The sequence below is a fragment of the Lithobates pipiens genome, unplaced genomic scaffold (assembly GCF_037356315.1).
Source record: "Lithobates pipiens isolate NorthernLeopardFrog02 unplaced genomic scaffold, aLitPip1_a1.2 Scaffold_22, whole genome shotgun sequence".
NCBI classification, from domain to species: Eukaryota; Metazoa; Chordata; class Amphibia; order Anura; family Ranidae; genus Lithobates; species Lithobates pipiens.
In genome coordinates, this window is record NW_027507784.1 from 147,852,978 (window position 1) to 147,875,328 (window position 22,351).

The window sequence follows — 22,351 nt, forward strand, 5'->3', positions numbered from 1 at the left end:
TATCACCACACCAGTTACAATTTTCCTAATCACAACCACACCAATTCCAGCGTCCCCGATTACTGCCAAATCAGTTACTGTGACCCTTATCGCTGCCACACCAGTTATGATGTCTCCGATCACTGCCTGCACCAGTTACTGTGTCCCTGATCACCGTCACAGCAGTCAGTGTCCCTGATCACCGTCACAGCAGTCAGTGTCCCTGATCACCGTCACAGCAGTCATTGACCCTGATCACCACTACAGTAGTCAGTGCATCACCATAAGGACTTGTTCACAGTGAGGAGGCACTGTATCGCCTCTGCACCACCTTCTTTAACCCCTTGGACCCTGCACACCAAACCTATTTGCATGGGTAACGATCAGTGGGCTTACAGGAGGTATCATTTCCTGCCAGCTGCAAAGCAAAGCATCACAGCCATGACACGTGTACACCTCCAGCCGCTGCCTCTGTAGCTAAAGTGGGTGGCGGTTGAGGGGTGGTAAAACCATGGTATTTTGGGCCCCTCTGTGTGGCTAAGCTGTAAAAAAATAAAAAATAAAATAAAAAAGTATCTCATAGTGTATCCTCCTATTCAGGAGGGGTTTTGGGGCAGAGTGTGCTTTGGGGTGCAACTCCTGTATTCCTATGATGTTTGTTAAAAATATCTCATTGATAGGTAAAAAAAAATAATACATTTTCATTTTTTGTCCTGCATTTTCCAAAAAACTTGTGGCAAAAATTAAATTTTGAAGAGACACATTACACCTCTTAGAAAATACATTGGGGCGTTTGCTTTCGAAAATTGGGTAATTTTGTGGGTCTTTCCACTGTTCTAGTGCTCCAGGGCCTCCAAAAATTGACAGGTAGTCAGGAAATTAGTGCAATTTATGTTTCTTCAAAGCCCAAAGGTGTTCCTTGTATTTTGGGCCCATCTGTGCATTTAGGCAGTGAAAAGGTCTCACACATGTGGCATAGCATAGCAAAAATTGTAAAAAAAAATGTATTTATTTTCTTAATTTTTTTTTTTTTTTTTTTAAGTGTGCCAAAAAATTACAAGTTCAAAAACTCACCATGACCCTCTTACAAAATACATTGGACTGTATACATTCCAAACGGGGGAAATTTTGGGGATATTTGTACTGTTCTTGCACTTTAGGGCCTCAAGAAATGCATCCAGGTACACCATAGATTCCAGGCTATAACTTTCACAAAAACTAAATAATATACTAATTTGGGTTATTTTTACCAAAGGAGTGCAGCAGAATACCTTTTGGCCTAAATATATGAAGAAAGATTATTTGCAAAAGTTTATAACAGAAACTAATAAAAACAGGTTTGTTGTTTCCAAAATGTTTGATTTTTTTTTGTTTATATAACAAAAAATAAAAAATCCAGTGGTGATTAAACAACACCAAAGAAAAGCTCTACCCGTCTCAAAAAATGCTACAAATTGCATTTGGGTAGTGTTGCAAGTCTAAGTAACAAAAATGTAAAAATGTCCTGGGCTGGAAGGGGTGAAAAGGGTCTGGTATTGAGGTGATTAAAATGTCTCTAGTAATGTTTTAGGACCAAAATAAACTGAGAGGTAAGTGTGTATAGTCTATTTGCATTACAGTCCAGGTATATCAAGTTGCTACTCATTTTTCAGGTGTGTATAGCAAACCTGTCATGGAAAAATATTGGAGCTACCATTACTTTGTGAAAGTACTATTTGTCTGGCTGACCCTCTGGCTTTAATGGTTTCATCAGGTTGATCTGCATATTGGTTCCAAGTCTGAAGTACTGGCGCAAGAGGATCACAGCAAAGTAACAAGCATTTTCAGATCAAGGGGTCAGAAAAGATATTCTCTGTATTTCCCATGACAAAATAAACTTTTTAATAAGCCTCAGAAATGTTCACAGAACAAATGTAATTAGAGTGATACGATCCAATAAGCTGTCTGCCTGTGATTAGTATGCAGGAGTAAACATAAGGAATCTATTACATGGTTTTCTTAAAGGGTTTGTAAAGTCAGAAGGTTTTTTATCTTAATGCATGTTATGCATTAAGATAAAAAGCCTTGTGTGTGTAGCAGCCTCCCTCGGTCCCCCTATTACTTACCTAAGCCCCATCTCTGTCCAGCCCATCTGAGACTCTCCTTCCTGATTGACTGAGACACAACAGTGGTGCCATTGGCTCCTGCTGCTGTCAAAGTCAGCAAGACAATCAGGGCAGAGAGAGGGACGGGGCGGGTCATGGCTCTGTGTCTAAATGGACACAGGGAGCTATGACTCGGCTCGGTGCCCCCATAGCAAGCTGCTTGCTGTGGGCGCACTAGACAGGAGGTAGGGGCCAGTATCACAGAAGAGGGACCCGAGAGGCAGAGGATTCGGGCTGCTCCATGCAAATCCACTGCACAGAGGAGGTAAGTATAATAGGTTTGTTATTTTTATCTAAAAAAAAAAAAAATAGATTTTACAATCACTTTAATTGCGAGACATATACCAATGATTATACACATTTATACAAAAAGTGATATAAAACTGGGAAGAACTCACAAATCAAGCACTTCCTACTGGAGATAACAAAGTGTGCTCCCTTCTTGTGCCCACAAAGAATGACTTTGAGAAAAAACACAAATGAAAGGAAACTATAGAATTACAAGAGGAATCATGGGGTATTAAAAAAAACTATATGGCACAGAAGGGAACTGATAAGGTTTCCCAATTCACCAAACATTCAATGCCAGCAAATCAGTCATTTAGAGTGGTTGTAAACCCTTTACAACCACTTTTGCCTACAGGTAAGCATATAATAAAGGCTTCCCTGTGGGTACTGTGAATTTCTCCTAAACTTGCACAGTTTAGGTGATATTCACTGTATACACGTGCTGACGTCATCGGCACATGCACACTGAAAAAATGGCTCATCCGTACAGTTTCTTCAGCTACTGTGCCATTACCTGAGCGCATGCATGGGAGTGATGTCATCGCATCTCAGGCCAATCACAGCGCCGGAGCCTGTGAACCCGTTGGTAACATTCCGGAGACAAGTCAGCTATCACAGCGGTGTACGGGAACTGCTGCAAAAGCATTGTTCTAAGGTAAGTAAGACAATAGTATGCTCTGTGAACATTTGCGCATTCATAAATGGTACCTCCATCTAGAAAAGATTATGATAACGGTATGGTGTGTTACAACAGAAGTGCAGTGAAAGAGGGAAGTGAATTTCACAGTGAAGAGCACAGCATCTTGTTACCCACACTGTGCGTTGGGCAGCTGCTATGGCATGGGGGATATGGGGAGGAAAGGAGCCCCTGATTGTTAGTGGTGATTAGCAGCATTGGACCATTCTGAAGTGCAATGGATTATTTCCAAAGAAAACACATACGTAAGTCGCGCCCGCAAATGTAAACAGTGTTCAAATTACACATGTGAGGTACAGTAGGTGCCGCCGATATTGTGTTTCCAGCGTGATGGGATTGCACTTGAAATCACCTCTGCGAGCTGTGCTTCTCACGCTCGCTACCCCCATGAGAAGCCGTGCATCCATAAAAATGTATGGGGAGGGGGCGAGCGAGAGGAGCGATATATCTCCTGCATACCTGGCTGTGAAGCCACAGCCGGGCGCCCACAGTGAGAATGCCGGCGGCGCAGAGAGGAGGGGGAGAGGAGCGGGGCTTCGTTCCCCCATATTGCTGGACCCTGGGGCAGATAAGTATCCGGCTATTAAAGGCAGCAGCTGCAGTATTTGTAGCTGCTGACTTTTAATTACTTTTTTTTTAAGCGGAACGCCACTTTAAAATGCTGGTCTATAGCATTAAATAATGTAAACCAAGGTAATCCAGTTTTCTATGAAATAATCAGCGGTTTAAAAGGTTTATGTTTAAAACTATAAGAAAAAGGCTTAACCCAAATGAACTCAGCAGCATGTAATCATGTATTACTGTCAGTTACAAAGGCAGACTTATAAGCCTGGTATAGAACTATGACTAAATGGAAAAGTTCAGATATTCTGTTATACCAGCAGAAATCACAGTAGAGTCATAGGATGACATGCTACAGTATAGTATACATAAAACAGGCATTTTCACCCTCGCAGCTTTATTCTCTTACCACTTTCTTATGTGTCTTTTCAGGTGGATGGGGACTCTTTTTGGCATTGTTCATATACACCGACCAGCCATAACTTTATGACTAAAGGAAACTTTTTTTTTTTTTTAGTTTTGGATAGAGTGGAGAAGGATTAGAACACCTGTAAAATTTTCACATTTTATTGCTGTTTGTGCCCCTGTTAGGGAGATTCACCCTCTCTATTTGTCTTGTTTACCATTATCATCAGTAAAGGTAAAAGAAAAACCCAAAATGTATATTTTCTCCATAACAGGAAGAGAGGGGATTCCAATAGGGACACTAGTTCTGGTGACCCTGAGAACTAAGGGACAGGGAATGAAAGGAAATCTTCCCAATGGGACACAGATGACAAAAAAACAAAACAAAAAACTGACAGGCCTCCCTTACGCTATACAAAATAAAAAAAAGTTTTTCCTTTAATTCTACGTCAGGTGAATACCTAGAATTATCTCATTAGAATGGCATCTGAAATGTGGTGGGATATACGATGTATTAGATAAGTAATAAATAGCAATTAAACATTTTGTCTATGAAGTGGATGTATTGAAAGCAGAAAAATGTGGCAGTTTTTTGTGTATGGTCAAGGTGCCCATGCTGACCTGTGCCTACAGACAATATTCCCTACAATGGGCAGTACTGGACTACAGAGCAAAGGAAGAAGGTGGCCTGGTTTTATGAATCATATTTTCTTTGACATCATGTGGATGGCTGGTTGCATGTGGCTGTCTGACCTGGAGAAAAGAAGTCACCAGGATGCAGTATGGGGAGAAGGCAAGCCTGTGGAGGCAGTGTGATGCTTTGGACAATGCTCTGCTTGTCCTGCCATTCATGTGAATATAACTTTGATATGTACCACCAACCCAAACATTTTTGGTGACCAAGTACACCCCTTCATGAAAATGGTATTCCCTGATGGCAGTGTCCTCTTTCAGCAGGATAATATAAGCAGGATCTGTCAAGAACAAATGGCACAGCTATCAACTTGTCCCCACATGCCAAAGTTCTAGATGTAATCCTAGACTATCCTTTGAGCCCCACATCCAATCATGGTCCAAATCTTGCTGCCTCAACCTCAACATCATCTCCAAAACATGCCCCTTCCTAACCAATGAAACCACAAATCTCCTAGTTCATTCCTTGGTAATGTCTTACCTCGACTACTGTAACTCCCGCCTCAGCAGATTACCTTTACATAGGCTAGCCCCTCTTCAGTCCATCACGAATGCTGCTGCCAGACTCATCCACCTTACCAACCCATTCAGTGTCTGCTACTCCTCTCTGTCAATCTCTCCATTGGCTTAAGCTCACCCAACAAATTAAATTCAAAATACCAACAACAGCTTATAAAGCCATCCACAACTTGGCCCCCAGCCACATCACTAACCTAGTTTGAAAATACCAACCAAATCGTTCTCTTCATTCCTCCTGCTCTCTAGCTCCCTTGCCATCTCCCATGCTCACCTCCAAGACTTCTCCCAAACCTCTCTCATTCTATGAAACTCCCTAACCCAATCTGTCCGACTATCTCCTACTCTGTCCACTTTTAGACTTAATGGCAATCTCTGAAAACCCTTCTCTTCAGAGTAGCCTATTCTGCCTCCACCTAACTACTGTACATTTATTTTCTCCCTCAGATTATCCCCCACAGTTATTCCCTTTTGTCACACCCTCCTAGATTGTAAACTGTAACAAGCAGGGCCCTCTGATTCCTTCTGTATTAAATTGTATTGTAACTGTACTGTCTGCCCTTACGTTGTAAAGGGCTACACAAACGGTTGGCGCTATATAAATCCTGTATATTAATAATAATGCGCTCTGCCACACTGAAAAAATGGTTAAAATATGGTTTGAGAAACGAGTGTGTGGTGTTGACTTGTCCTCCAAATTCTCCAGAATGCAATGCAATTGAGCATCTGTGGGATGTGCTGGAAAAATAAGTATGATCCATGAAGGCCCTACCTTGCAACCTTAAAGACCTGCTGCTGACAGCTTGGTGACAGACAGTACAGCATACCTTCAGAGGTCTAGTGGCATCCATGCCTCAGAGTCAGGCGTGTTTTTTTTTTTTTTGCCGCAAAAAGAGCTGTTTTGGTGGCAAAAGGGGGACCTACTCAATATTAGGAGGGTAGTCACAAAGCTATGGCTGATTGGTGTATATTCAACACTGTAAATAGCTATGGCTCAACAATCTATTATAAAAAATAAACTAAGTTATGATCAAAATGCTCATCAAAATCTGATGTATAGAATACTAAAACCTCATTTAAATGATTTTGAATGTTCAGTACGGTTTAATCTGCATAGAAATGTTCTCTTGAATGTAATTTAATATTTACCATAGATGAATATTCAAAACACAACATAAATGAATTATAATCATGACTTTCACTTGTCATGTTGGGTCTTGCGGCGCTCTATATCTAGCCTAGGCTAGCCTGAATCTTGCAGAGTGTTAAGATATACATGCCTGGCAGGAAATTGTACTGGAGATGATACAATTTCTAGTTGTATGGGAGATGATAATAAAGTCCCTTCTTTAATAGTGCCTGTGTATGATTGTCAGCCTTTGCACAGTTAGGAAGATTTATCAACTTTGCCACACAGCAAGACAGTGACACACTTTTTTCATCAGATATGCTATCTGTTCACAGCTCCATGCATACATTATCCCACTCTTCTGCTGAAAAGTAGCATTATCCCAATATAAAATATTCGCAGACCACATAGGTGTGCTTCAAGCAGAAAGTCTTGCACAGGTACTATGCTATAATTCTTTGCATTCAATCCTCAGCTTATGCAATTTTATTCCAGGACTGCAGAAGCCGACGGTCACAAACATAAAAAAACATGGTCACATCTTTTTGTACAATTTTGGCTAGATCTGTACAAGAGGGGGCCCTGATTTTGAAGGTATGCTGCTAGATAAATTCTAACCGTTTCCCAAAACAAGAACAATCCATGTGCCCACCAGAAGGAACACACACATTTCATTGCACAGTATTTAAACTGTTGAGATCGTTACCCCAAAGCAAAATAAAGTGAACTGACTCAAAGGGCTGAATATGGAAAATCAATAGACCAACAATGCATAAAGTGAAATCAATATATTCGATAACATAAAACTAGGATATCCAAAATTGAAAAATCGAATAAGTCTTTGGGTCCTGATTTGTAGCTGATGGCATCAGAGGTTCTAAACACATCTCATGTCTTCATAAAGTCCTGCACCCAGTAAAGTAAAATAATAATATATATATATATATATATATATTTTAAATCCACTCATTTTCATTTTATTTCTTACCTGTCTCTACAGTGTGCTCACTGTCATAGCCTTCTCTCCTTACAACTCTCCCAAACATTTGGTCCACTGTGATATCCTCTCCACTCCTCTTCTGCACATACTGTTCCATCTTCATATACTCTCCACGCCTTTCCTGCTTACATTGGCTGCTGTCATTCCCTCCACACTCCTCTCCTGCACACACTGCCTCCTATTATGCCCCCCGATGGCAACACTAACTGTCATACCCTCCTGACTCCTAACCCATACCTTCCCACCAAAACAGTCCCTGTGCTTACCCCCATACACTCCGTACTCCTTTTCCCACACATACCCCAACTCCCACATATACCCCCTGCTATCATACTCTCTGCACTCCTTTCCTGCTCATGCTGCTGACGTTACACCCGCCGCACTGCCTCCTTCATAAAATTCCCACTGCCATAGTTTAGGGGCTCTCCTCCTGCACATAGTGCCTGCTGTCATAGTCTGCTCTTTTCTTCTCTGCACATTCTGTCTGCACATAGTGCCTGCTGTCATAGCCTGCTCTTTTCTTCTCTGCACATAGTGCCTGCTGTCATAGCCTGCTCTTTTCTTTTGGGCACATACTGCCTGCACATAGTCTGCTCTTTTCTTCTCTGCACATACTGCCTGCACATAGTGCCTACTGTCATAGCCTGCTCTTTTCGTTTCAGCATATAGTGCCTGCACATGGTGCCTGCTGTCATAGCCTGCTCTGCTATTTTATTTTTTGCACATACTGCTGGCAGTCACATGCTCACCCACTCCATTCCTGCACATACTGCTCACAGCTCATACCCACCATGCTGCTCTCTGTACATACTGCTAAATCCTCTCACCTCCTATTTTACTTATACAGCCATCCACATACCCTTCAAACTTCTCACCTGAATATACTGCCAACTGACATAGCCTTTGCTATACGCACAGAAAGCTTACTTTTTCCCAATACAATATTTTACACACAGTTTTAACTTCTTATTGACATTTGTGTATATAGAACGATGGGAAAAAAAGCTTTTCCGATCTGGAATGGGCACGCTTTTGCTGGATTTATATAAAACATACACATATCTCAGGTACTTCGAAGGTTATTTATGCTAAATGCTTACATCTCATGCAGATATGGGGGCGAGCTTGTAATGAAAACTGCTATTTATATCTAACTAAATAATACAAAGTGTGCACATTATACCCAGCACTACTCCAGGTATGCATCAAAGGGTCTTTTTCAAAGATTTACCAAATATAGAAACAACACAGCAGCATAATGTGCAGTGCTTGACATGTTTGATGTTTTCAACATCTGAATAAGGCAAATTTTCTGGCACATATCAAGCACTGGATTCTTCTTGAATTAACTCCACCCTCACCTTTCTTTCAATGGGTTGCAGCACTTTACAAGGGTAGTATGCTTATTTTTTAAACATACATTACACATACATATGCCAAATAGTATACATAATTTAAGCTCACCTTTCTGGCAGATTCCTCTTTGGATGGATGTGCTGAAGCAGATCTCGCCTGCATTAACATAGATATTCAATGATTAGCAACTTAAGGTAAAGTACACAGAATGAGTCAAACACTGCAATATAGCTATCACATATGTGCAGGGAAAATATTTCCAAATATTTGCTTATGTTTTTTTTTTTTTTTTTAAAAGCACCTCACATCAAACGTCACCCATCCAATGAATAAATTCTCTGAAAGCACTCTGCGTGAATTTCTTATGATGCCATGCTCATATTTATCTAAAAAAAACTGGTTGTAGAACTTTACAGAAAGCATTGCAGGACCTCCGAAGTAAGTAGATTCTGGTCAAGTATTTCAGCCAAGCCTTTTGGTTGTGCATTAAGCAGACACCCCTTGTGTTTGCCAGATCTGGGTGGTCATCATAGTGATTATACAGGGAAATTCTTTCCAGTGGATTTATTGACAATTCAAGCCAACCCACATCCTCACTCATAAAACAGGCTAGGTGTTCATCCTTGCATATCAGTTCATTTTGTTAGCATTAATTTGTATTGTGGTATATTTGTCATTATTTGCTTATTACGTTGTACATACAGATACAAGTTCAAGTGACCGTGTACTTCTCCCAGCAGATCGCACAGATCCCTCCCTATTCCACACTCAGGACGGGGACAAGGGAGATGCAGGAGCCCACAGGACAGGAACAACGGAGATGCAGTAGCCCACAGGACAGGAACAACAGAGATGCAGTAGCCCACAGGACAGGGACAAGGGAGATGCAGTAGCCCACAGGATGGTGATGGGTGGGAGGGGGGTGTCACATTGTAGAGGGCACCCTCTAAAGGATCGTCCTATGTTTTCCGATGAGAAGATGCTGATGCTCCCACTGGATGATCTCCCTCCAAGTGAGGGAGGTGGCACCTACAGTGTTAGGGAGTCTGGATGTTTAAGCTGATATAACAGCCAAAGTAAGTCACCAGCTGAATTCTACATTCTAAACAAAGCACAGCCCTGAACTCTGCACTCTAGACGTAGCGCAGCTATGGACCCTGCACAGTCCTTGACCTTGCATTCTGTGCTCAGCACAGCCCTGAATTCTAAATCTAGTGTACTCCTGAACTTTACATACTGGCAGAGATTTATTTATTTATTTTGGGGGGGGGGGGTATAGTTCTGGGGGACAGACCAACCTGGGGAGAGGATTATACTGGAAGACATATTGACCTGGGGGGGGGGGGGGGGGGAGGGTTGGTACTTAGGGACAGACTGACCTGGGGGGTGGGGGGGGGGGTGGGAATGGAATTTCAGGACAGACTGACCTGGGGGGAATATACTGAGAAATACAGTTTTACGTTTCACATTTTCTCTCCTCGGCTCTGGGACCGATGGCCACCTGCGATCGTTCACAGGACAAAACGAGACAAAACGGCGTCTGCCTATGTAAACAAGGCAGACCGCAGTTCTGTGAGAGAGGAAAAAGGAGATCTTGTGTTTCTGCTAAACTGCACATGCTCAGTTTGGTGTGTATTGCTAGAGGTTTTTTTTTTGGGGGGGGGGGGGGGGGGTTGCATGTGTTCAGCACAGGGCCAATCAGCACTGTCCAGACTGAGGGCCAGGGGTCATGCAGAGGAAAGGAAAGTGGTAGCATAAAAAGTCATACTTTATTTTAAATCCATACAAAATTGGGAACATGACATACACATGCAGCTCAAAAGAAGCTCAAGGGTCATGCAGCCTCATAGGACAGTCAGAGCAGAATGAAAACTCCTCCTACAAGATTTAACCAGTGCTCAGCCAGACACTGATAGAAGTCACAAGACTGCTATATACTGCTAAAGAAAAAAGGGTATTTAGCAGTTTATATTTACTAAAATAATTGCATTTCCATGTTCTGTGTACTGTGGGAGACTAGATATAGTAAATGCAGGGCCCTGGATTTATTAACACTTTAACCACTTGCCTACCAGGCACTTACACCTCCCTCCTGCCCAGGCCATTTTTCAGCTTTCAGCGCTGTCGCACTTTCAATGACAATTGTGTGGTCATGCTACACTGCACCCAAACAATTTTTTTTATCATTTTCTTCACACACACAGAGCTTTCTTTTTGTGGTATTTAATCACTGCTGGGTTTTTTATTTTTTACAAAGCGTTTCCCACTACAATCCTATAGCATAGACAAGTTAATTTGCCCTATGCCCTATCAGTTTAGTTCACAACAATGCTCTGAGTTGGTGTGCACTGAAAAAAGTAGCACTTTTACACAGTGCAGCATGTTGTGATGCACTACATCGTATTGTAGCGCTATGTAGCAAAAAGTAAATGTCATTTGGCAATAAAAAAGTAAACGTAAACAGTTCAATGCCTTGTAAGAAAGCATTGAATAGCCCCTGCATATCACACACCAGTGAGTGCCGGTTATACAGAGCATAATGTGCTCCACACAGGGTGAATGGGCTCTGAAAGATGTTAGCGGCATGTGCGGTTTTTCAGTACCCAAATAAATCCATAACCTTCTACCAGTTCAAGTAATAGCTGCAGGGGTGCTGTATTTAATTCTTAATAAGAGAAAGAATAATTGCTAAGTGCAGCTTGATCAGTTTAGTGCAATTGGAACAACTCAACCTGAATTACAAAAGTGGATTTGCTGCTATAGGACTTGCCTAGAAATAATTGTGTCTAAGTAGTACCTTGAAATATCTACCTTTTCTCTGTAATTCCAGCTGAAAAATAGTTACTCAGTCTCTACAGCCTCATAGCTGAATATCTGCACTACGAGAGGCCCTGCTACCTGTGATTTCTAGTCTAATAAGATTTGGTGGTGCCACTACTGTTCTGCTTGGTGGAGAACAATGCACACTGCATTGCTCTGCACCTATGTCATTCATTCTGTGGATACTGTATATACTTTAATAACTTCCTCTGTTGCTTCTTGAATATATCACCACCAGATATCAGACCGACAGTCATCTGAGTGGCAGCTCTGACAAAATGAAGCAAATCCCTATACTTCTACCAAGATGGCTGCCCCCACACAAGGAATAGGGCATGGTAAGTCAGTAATAAGGCCAACAAATCAGCTGTATGAGGGCTAAAGGCAATACTGGTGACTAGACCTTTGCCCTCTGCCTGTCCTATGTGGGCACAGCTTTCAGAGTTCAGTTTCTCTTTCGGGGGAACTTTTTTTTTAATTACACATATATAGGAGAGGAGCTGGGTATGCCTAATTTCTTCAGGATGTTTGCATGTCTTCAAAACTGTGTTTTATACAGAATTTCTGCAAGGATATATACCGGTAATGGTTGTGCTTCTTTGCTGCTCCTCAGAGTAAAGCTAATAAGTTGGATGACCTACTGAAAACAATGCACTCCCTGTGTGGCAAATCTCTTAATTCAACAGTTGTTGAGCAGGAAATCCAAGTAATTTAAGTTAGATACATGGTTTCCTGTAGAGTATAATCTGAAAATCTCTTCTCTGTATTATTTATTAAATATAGGTATTTATATAGCGCTAACATTTTTTGCAGTGCCTTTTGATATTGTACATTCACATCAATTTCAGTCCTCAGGCAGCTTAGACCCTAAGGTCACTATACCACATGTATACCAAACCATGGGGCAAGATAAAAGGTATTTGATCCTGGGCATGCAAAAGTGGAGTCTAAATAGGGACCACTGGGATAATTGGTAGAGTGGGTAGAGCATGGCTGTAGAGGAGTATAGGGCAAGATGAACCTGACCTTGGGCATGGGAGAGAGGAGATAGAGTGAGAACCAGTGTTAATTTTGGCAGCAAATTGAGATTTAGTATTAGTCTTAGGACTAAAACGGCATTTTAGTTTTAGTCACATTTTAGTCTTCAGCAAGTGTTTTAGTCATAGTCTTTGACCAAAATGCCATTTTAGTTTTAGTCCCCTTGTAGTCAACTTATTTTAGTCAACTAAAATCTCCAGTAAATTTTAGTCTAGTAAAATAATTTTTTTATCAACTAAAATCTAATGTGTTCAGTTAAATACATTATTTAAGCATTTCTCTAGAATTTCCAAACTCATTATACACTCCTGGAGTAAAAATGTTTTTAATATGTTATTACTTAGGGGTGATGAGGAGAGAGGAGCAGCAACTTAAGTCCCACTTGGAGAGGATACAAAATAGAAAGCGGCCATGGATGGGAGGTAGAAGAAAGAAGGTAAGAGGAAGTTGCTTTTGATCAGCAGGGAGGGTCATATTGATCAAACTCAGAGATACTGATTTAGCCACTCTGGGCGGTCTGTGGAGGCTAGTAATGCTGCACAGGGCTCTGGACGGTGGCCTGAGGAGGCCTGCAATGCTGCACAATAATGAATGGTGGTCTCAGGTCTGAGGGATGGCCTGTAATGCACAATGCCCTGGATGCCACTACCAGTGGTCAGAGGAATTCTATAATGCTGCACAGTGCTGGATGGTGATCTCAGGTCTGAGGGATGGCCTGTAATGCACAGTGCCCTGGATGCCACTGCCAGTGGTCAAAGGAGGCCTGTGTAATGCACACACAGTGCTTGATGGTGTTCTGAAGAGAAGACACAGGCCTGTTGTAATTGTAATGTACTACACACTCACAGTCTGCTCTGCTCTACGCTCTACGGATGCCTGGCTGGCGGTCATCTCGTGAGTCGGGACTCAGGAGTGCGACAGTCACTTCGGGACTTGGGAGGCCTGGCTGTCTGTAATACACAATACTGCTCTGGTCTTTGGCAGTCACAGTGCACACAGTCGCTTGCTTGCTGGGAGCAGAAGCAGGCAGAGCTCCATGAAAACTGGAATTTACTTCATGAGGGTAAACATCCCTCCTTGCCATTTTCATCCTGTTTTCATTCGTTGATGAAAACTGATTTTATTTTCGGCAGTGGAAAAAAATGTGCTGTACTTTTAGTTTAGTTTTTGTCACTGTAAAAATGCTGCTGACTAAAACATTTTCCTTGACGAATTGAACACTGGTGAGAACTGATTGCTGCTAGGGGGTGATGGGGAGAGAGGAGCAGCAACTGAAGTTCCACTCGGAGAAGATACAAAATAGAAGGTGGACATGGATGGGAGGTAGAAGAAAGAAGGTAGGAAGAAGTTGCTTTTGGTCAGCAGGGAGGGTCATATATGAACTATTATTTCTCCCTCCTGCAGCAGATAATGAGGTGTTGATGCTCTTTGCACTACACCCGACACAGTTCTGACAAAGGTTGAGACCTGAGCCAAAGAGGGGTTGTTTGGTGGACTCATGCTTTGGGAAATTGCCTTCCCTATCATGGCCAGAGGACAGCGTTTAGAGACCACATTGGGGATGATAGTCTGGCAATGAATGTTGTATGGCAGGTGGGTGGGGGTAAGGCATGCCAGAGAATGTAGTGTGGCTAGTAGAAGTGGGGTTGTGGAGAAGGGCATGTAGAGCTTTGGTAGAGGCTTGTGTTGACACAGGGGAAACAGGTGCAAGACAGAAGTGTAGAACATGTAAAGTGCTGTGGACATTGCTGAAAGAATAATATTAAGCATATCGAGAGCGACTTCCGGAACTTAATATATACATATATCTGGAGGAAATAAGGGAAAGAGCAGACGTGACTGAAACCTTTAAATACATCAAGGGGGTGAATAAGGTTCAGGAGGGCAGTTTTTTCAGTATGAAACCAAAATCAAGAACACAGGACATGACCTCAAACTAACTGTAGGAAAGTTCATAACTAATCATAGAAAGTATTATTTTACTGAAAGAGTAGTTGATGTTTGGAATAAACTACCAGAGGAGGTAGTAAGACAGTCAACAGTAAATGGCCTCAAAGACAGATCTATAATCAGACAATAAAGTTAACAAAAAAACAACAAAACAAAAAATAAAATAAAAAATGGACAGACTATGAACTACTAGGTCTTTTTCTGCTGTCACCTTTCAAAGCTTCTATTAGGTAGAAACATACATAATAAGAACATAAAGTCTCTAAAAAAAACAGTTTGTACTGGAGACCTGTCAGTGCGCTGATATATTATTCTGGAAGGGGTCAGATCTGACAAGAGGTTTCCTTCTACCTACCTACAGAGGTTTTAGCACTTTGCTAAATTATAAAAAAAAAAAAAAAAAAAAAAAAAACTGTTTTGGCCATATACTTTAAATTAATGAATAACTCTATATAATGTCTACCTTTACTTAACCACTTGAGATCCGCGCTATAGCCAAATGACGGCTACAGCGCGGATCTCCTTTTCCGGGACGACGTCAATAGACGTAGTCCCGTGCACGAGCGCCCTGCACGCCCCCTGAGGGGCGCGCGCGGCGCGCTCTGTGATCGGCGAGTCTACGAGACTCGCCTGATCACCGATCCGTGCAAGGGGTCGATCCCGACCCCTTATCACGTGATCAGCTGTCAGCCAATGACAGATGATCATGTGATATAACGGAGCCGGTAATCGGCTATTAAAAAAAAAAAGACGATCACCGGCGGCCGTGATCGGGACATCAGTCCCGATCACGGCCAGCCCTGCCAGTGTCCACCTGCCCCCTGCCAGTGCCCACCTGCCCCCTGCTTTGCCTGCCTAAATAAACAATGTGTCCCCCCTGTCAGTGCCACCCAGCAGTGCCCATAGTGCCACCCAGCAGTGCCCACAGTGCCACCCAGCAGTGCCCACAGTGCCACCCAGCAGTGCCCACAGTGCCACCCAGCAGTGCCCACAGTCTGCCTAAACAAAGGTGCTGCACCCCAGTGCCACATATCCATGCCCAGCAGTGCCGCCCATCAGTGCCCAGCAGTGCTGCCCATCAGTGCCCAGCAGTGCCACCTATCAGTGCCACCTATCAGTGCCCAGCAGTCCCATCTATCAGTGGTACCCATCAGTGCCCCTTAGTGCCACCCATCCGTGCCACCCATCTGTGCCACCCATCCGTGCCATCTTATCTGTGCCCGTCTTTGCCCATCAGTGCCGCCTTATCTGAGCCCATCGGTGCCACCTTATCTGAGCCCATCGGTGCCGCCTTATCTGAGCCTATTAGTGCCGCCTTAACTATGCCTATCAGTGCCCACCAGTGCAGCCTATCAGTGCCCACCAGTGCAGACTATCAGTGCCCCCCAGTGCAGCCTATCAGCGCACTTCAATGAAGGAGAAAAATGACCTGTTTGGAAAATTTTATAACAAACTATTAAACATGATTTTTTTTTTTTGCGTCTTTTTTTGTTTGTTTAGCAAAAAATAAAACTCCCAGCTGTGATTAAATACCACCAAAAGAAAGCTCTATTTGTGGGAAAAAAATGATAAAAATTTTATTTGGGTACAGTGTTGTATGCCCGCGCAATTGTCATTCAAAGTGCATCAGCGCTGAAAGCTGAAAATTGGTCTGGGACTGAGGGGGGTTTAAGTGCCCAGTAAGCAAGTGGTTAACCACTTGGGTACCGCGCTATTGCAAAATGACGGCAATAGCGCGGACCCACATTTCCGGGACTACGTCTATTGACGTAGTCCCGGTTACGAGCGGCCTGCGCGCCCCCTGAGGGGCGCGCGCAGCGCGCTCTGTGATCGGCGAGTCCGTGAGACTCGCCTGATCACCGATCCGTGTAAGGGGTCGATCCCGACCCCTTATCACGTGATCAGCTGTCAGCCAATGACAGCTGATCATGTGATAAAACGGAGCCGGTAATCGGCTAGTATTCCTCCTCGCGCTGACAGCGCGAGGAGAAAAAAAAAAAGCCGATCGCCGGCGGCCGTGTTCGGGACATCAGTCCCGATCACGGCCAGCAATTTAAACGGACACCTGCCCCCTGCCAGTGCCCACCTGCCACCCGCAGTGCCATCCTGAAATAAAGTAAGTGCCCCCCTGTCAGTGCCACCCAGCAGTGCCCATAGTGCCCACAGTGCCACCCAGCAGTGCCCACAGTGCCACCCAGCAGTGCCCACAGTGCCACCCACAGTGCCACCCAGCAGTGCCACCCACAGTGCCACCCAAAATCTGCCTCAAAGGTGCTGCACCCCAGTGCCGCCCATCAGTGCCCAGCAGTGCCGCCCATCAGTGCCCAGCAGTGCCGCCCATCAGTGCCCAGCAGTGCCACCTATCAGAGCCACCTATCAGTGCCACCTATCAGTGCCCATCAGTCCCATCTATCTGTGGTACCTATCAGTGCCCATCCGTGCCACCCATCCGTGCCACTTATCCGTGCCACCCATCCGTGCCATCTTATCTGTGCCCATCTTTGCCCATCAGTGCCGCCTTATCTGTGCCCATCGGTGCCGCCTTATCTGTGCCTATTAGTGCCGCCTTAACTATGCCTATCAGTGCCCACCAGTGCAGCCTATCAGTGCCCACCAATGCAGCCCATCAGTGCCCACCAATGCAGCCCATCAGTGCCCACCAATGCAGCCTATCAGTGCCGCCTAATCAGCGCACTTCAATGAAGGAGAAAAATGACCCGTTTGCAAAATTTTATAACAAACTATTAAAACATGATTTTTTTTTTTTTTTTTTTGCATCTTTTTTTGTTTGTTTAGCAAAAAATAAAACTCCGAGCTGTAACTAAATACCACCAAAAGAAAGCTCTATTTGTGGGAAAAAAATGATAAAAATTTCATTTGGGTACAGTGTTGTATGCCCGCGCAATTGTCATTCAAAGTGCATCAGCGCTGAAAGCTGAAAATTGGTCTGGGACTGAGGGGGGTTTAAGTGCCCAGTAAGCAAGTGGTTAAACAATCTTGAATTGGCTAGGTCAGTCTAAAATTATTTCTTGCATAATCTACGATAAAAGTAAAAAACTGTAATTGACAGAATTTAGAAATTTTGGAAAACTGCAGAAAAGAAAATACTTTTGCTTATAATAAAATAAAGTCTTTTGTGTGAGGTAACTGCTTATTTAAAGTGCCCATTGATTTTATAGATATATATATATATATATATATATATATATATAAAACAAAAAATGCTTGTATCACTGTATAACAACAGAACATAAAATCCCATTATTTTAGGTATAAAATTTGATTCAATTTTCTTTAAAACATATAGCAGTACAGAACAGAATCTATTAATTTCACACATTTTCTAAGTACTTTGTTTGGAAGCAGGAAACGATTCACAAAAACTGATTGTCATACCCTGTGAGTGAGGGAAATTGAGTTTTTTTCCACATTATTGCTGAATGCTGGTCCAGGCAAATGGCAAAACTTTTGTTGTTCAAGCTTCAGGAAAAGCTTGAGGGCTTGACCTAAAATTGGCCCCAAGGAAATAACTCTTGAGAATTGAAGCCTCAGGGATCTACAGCAGAAGTGTATGTCTCATCTTGCTGACCTTTTCTAATGACTTTACTATTAGTAAAAAAAAAAAAAAAAGGCATTTCGAGTACAGTACTAGCATTTTCACTGCTGATCCCACACCAATTAAGCTTAAACAGAAGTTTGTACTTTTTTGTGACTGGGTCTGAAAGAAAACTATTTCAATATCGGTACGAGATCACGCATGAGGGTTTTTAGGCGCTTCTTCACTGACATAGCTTGCTGTCTACTAAAGCTCATTGCACTAACACACGTGAGAGAGGGGAATTCAGCAGATTACAACACACTTCTGTGCAGATTAAGCCCCCAGAGATGAGCTGCAGATACAGACACACTTCTGTGCCGATTAAGCCCTGAGAGATTAGCTGCAGTGCTTACCCTCTCTACATTGCAACCCGAGTTCAGAACAGAAGTGCACACGAGTATATGTTATTGGAAAGGAAGCTAAAATACTCACATGCATGAATCCTTACGTATATATACAACAGCTGGTGCAAAGGTCTGCAATTATGTTAGATAGTGGCCATTCCTTTCTTCATTTTGGTTTAAAGTGTATCTAACTCACACAAAAAATTATATATATTGGCTTACTAGTTCCTAACATATTGTGTCTGCATTAGTTTTCACTTTATAGGCTAAGAACCCTTATCTCTATTGTGTAAACCACTAATCCCATCAATCCACCATGTAATGGACATGAAAAAAAACAAAACAACAGACAGGCAATGTGCTATTCACAGGATTACCAAATGGAAAAAAAAATCTTGAAAAGGGAAAACTAATGACAGACACTGAAACTAAGGCCTAGTAAACTGCAATATATACAATTTTAGTTAAATGGGGTTTATATATTGTATAGGACGCCAGGGATGGATGGCAGGTACGTGTCTCCTCTGCCTAACCCCCTTCCTAACCAGACCAATTTTCAGCTTTTGGTGCTCTCACACTTTGAATGACAATTACTCAATCATGCAACACTGTACCCATATGAAAGGTTTGTCCTTTTTTCACACAAATAGAGCTTTCTTTTGGTGATATTTAATCACCGCTGGGTTTATTTTTTGCGCTATCAAAAAAACAGAAAATTTGGTAAAAAATAATAAAAAAATCTTTGTTTCTGTTAAAATTTATTGCAGAGTATTGGCAGAGTACTGGCAGAGTATTGCACAGTGTTGCAGAGTATTGCACAGTATTGGTAGAGTATTGTCACTGAGCAACGCCATCTCTCCCCCTCTCACTGTACCAATCGGTACAGAGAGGGGAGGGAGGAACCGGCTTCATGACGCGACACCGGTTTGTTTACAAGTGATCGCTCAGTCATTTGACGGAGTAATCACGTGGTAAATGGCCATCATCAGCGGGCGTTTACCGTGATCAGTGATGCGCCGGGTCAATTGGACACGGCGGTCACGGATGTTCCCGGGTGCGCGCGGGAGCAAGATTCTGTGAGGACGTCCCACGGACATCCACCCAGAATAAGCAGACCGCTCTGTAGCCGTCTTTCGGGTATGGCACGGTCGGCATGTGGTTAACCACTTAAGAACCAGACCTCTTTTTCAGACTCTGTGTTTAAAAGTTAAAAAAGTTTTTTTTGCTAGAAACTTACTTAGAACCCCCAAACATTATAATTTTTTTTCTAACAGTCTAGAGAATAAAATGGTGGTCATTGCAATACTTTTTTTTTGTCACACCGTATTTGCGCAGTTATAAGCGCACTTTTTTTTGGAAAAAATTCACTTCTTTGAATAAAAAAATAAGACATCAGTAAAGTTAGCCCAATTTTTTTATATTGTGAAAGATAATGTTATGCTAAGTAAATTGATACCCAACATATCACGCTTCAAAATTGCGCCCGCTTGTGGAATTGGGCAAACTTTTACCCTTAAAAATCTCCATAGGCAACTTTTAAAAAATTCTACAGGTTGCATGTTTTGAGTTACAGAGGAGCTCTAACGATCGGGGTGATACCTCACACGTGTGGTTTGATTACAGTTTTCATATGTGGGTGCTACTCACCCATGCGTTCGCTTCATGTAAGCCTCCCTTGTAATAGAAAAAAGCATGACAGGTCCTCTTAAATATGAGATCTGAGGTCAAAAAGACCTCAGATCTCATATTTGGACTTAAATGCAATAAAAAAAAAAAACTAAAAATAAATTGTCATTTGAAAAAATGACATCGAAAAATGTGACTAAGATGTATGGGCGGAAGAGATGTTTTGACGTGGCTTCCGCCCTGCTATGGTATGGAGACAGGTGGGGGCCATCTTAGCCTCACTCGTCTCCATACCAAGGAAGTGACAGGACCCGATCGCCTCCGCCGCTGCCGACGGCTCCGGTAAGCGGTGGAGGGTGCAGGAGAGTGCAGAGACCACCATTATCGTTTACCGAAATGCCGCCTGAAGAGATGGATGCCTCGGTTGTGGCAGCAGCTGCTGCCATTATCGAGATATCCCTCTTCATAAAAGGGACATAAATCGTCATGCGGCAGTCGGTAAGTGGTTAAGGGGGCTGACAAGAAGCATTTTGGGGTATTCAGGGATTCTAACCCATGCAGGGTGAGGGGTTCTGGTTCTGGGGTGACCAAGTAACAAGGGAAAACTGCAGTTTTCCCAAGATTATTAAGTATTCGCATGGGTCCCGGAATTCGGAGACTCAGGGAGATCTTGGGTGGGAAACAGCTTCCAACTCTGGTTTCAGGGGACTTTGGTTCTGAAAGGGTTAGGCCGCCCTCGAGAGGGGGCAGAAAATGGCAAAAAGCAGCCTGCATATGTCCATGAGGGCTGTGGACTGTTTATCGGCTGAGCCGCTGCTGGACTCCTGTGATCTTTTTCTGCACCCTAAACCCTGTGGAAGAAAATCTTTTTTTTATTTTTTTGCCCGTTTTGAAGAAAAACTGTTTGCTTTTACAAAGATGGCTGGCTAGTGATCTGGACTAACAAATATCACAATATGCTCTAACAAACTTTTTTAAAAGATAAAAATTATTAGCTTTAATGCACAATTTGGTGTTAGCAGATCTCAGTTAAGGCTACACACGATGAGAATATATAAAAAATAAATAAATAAAAAGCGTTTGAAGCAATCACCTGATAATCTATTCATTAGTACACAGTTTTCAAGAGCCGAACATGACAGTGAACATATTTGAAGGGACAAGCACGAAAAGGTTTCTCTTACAATAACAGAATAAACAAATTTCGTGTAATTAGTATAGTATTTGTACGAAAAAAAAATTGTGTGACCAATACCACACGTATGCTGGGAAACAGAATAATACATTGCAATAAAATACATTACAACATCGCAGAAAATTGGATTCTGTCTTAGAAGAATTTTCATAACTTTAGTAACCTATTGGTATGCGATATGAGGCTAGTATGCAAAAAAAAAAAAAAAAAAAGATAATTTGTCCGATATTCTCACTGTGTGTACTAGGCTTTAGAAAATAAGCAGAGTTGAACATAGCAGTGCGGCAATTTGTGTTTTTTTTTTGTTAATTGTACACAATGGAAGACTCCCCCCTCTGTTCCTGCCCCAGTGATAACTAAAAAAATATGCATTTTTCCTAGCCTTTAGCCCTGGGGACCATGATTACCAGGTCAAATGTATGAATTAATCCCTTCACTGAGGACCTTTCTATATTTAAACCTCCTGTTCAGTAACCTCAGGAGGTTTTTCCCAAATTTTCAGGACTTTCAGAGGTATCCACAATATTACTACAGTAGACCTTTTTGATGCACAGAGAATATGTTTTCACTCTACCCTTACATGTCAAATGCGACCAATAGCCTAATTCCCAAATACTGGAGCCTGCCTTAGCATCCCCTTTGAGGTAGTGTCTGTTAAAGGGTAGAAAATATAGAGTGAATGAACAAAGTCCCATTATGAATTATTCGATTATTTGTGCTTCTGGCTTGATTTTAAAATCTTTACCAAGTTAAAGTGGTTGTAAACACTCACATATACCTAGTGAAGTGAACATCTTTAGATGATACACATAGACAAAACAAATCCTCCTACATACCTTTTACTTGTATATTTGCTGTCGTCTCCTTTCTACACCCTTTGAAATGTGCAGATCATGTTAAAAATCTGTCTTCATTATTCAGAGGTACTTAGGGGTGGGATGAAGAGACTGACCTTACACTGGGCTGATTGGAGGCAAGGGACACAACTCCCTCCACATAGGCAAAGGAACAA

General features: G+C 42.4%; 1 protein-coding gene across 3 annotated transcripts in view; it reads right to left on the reverse strand.

The window, feature by feature from the left end:
- VPS8 (VPS8 subunit of CORVET complex) overlaps positions 1-22,351 on the reverse strand; it is a 350,033-nt gene that overhangs the window by 40,613 nt on the left and 287,069 nt on the right. For all 3 annotated transcript variants that reach the window (XM_077448451.1, XM_077448450.1, XM_077448449.1), the window contains one exon: positions 8,877-8,924. In XM_077448451.1, the coding sequence (XP_077304577.1) occupies positions 8,877-8,924 (48 nt within the window). The remainder of the gene's footprint in view (positions 1-8,876; positions 8,925-22,351) is intronic.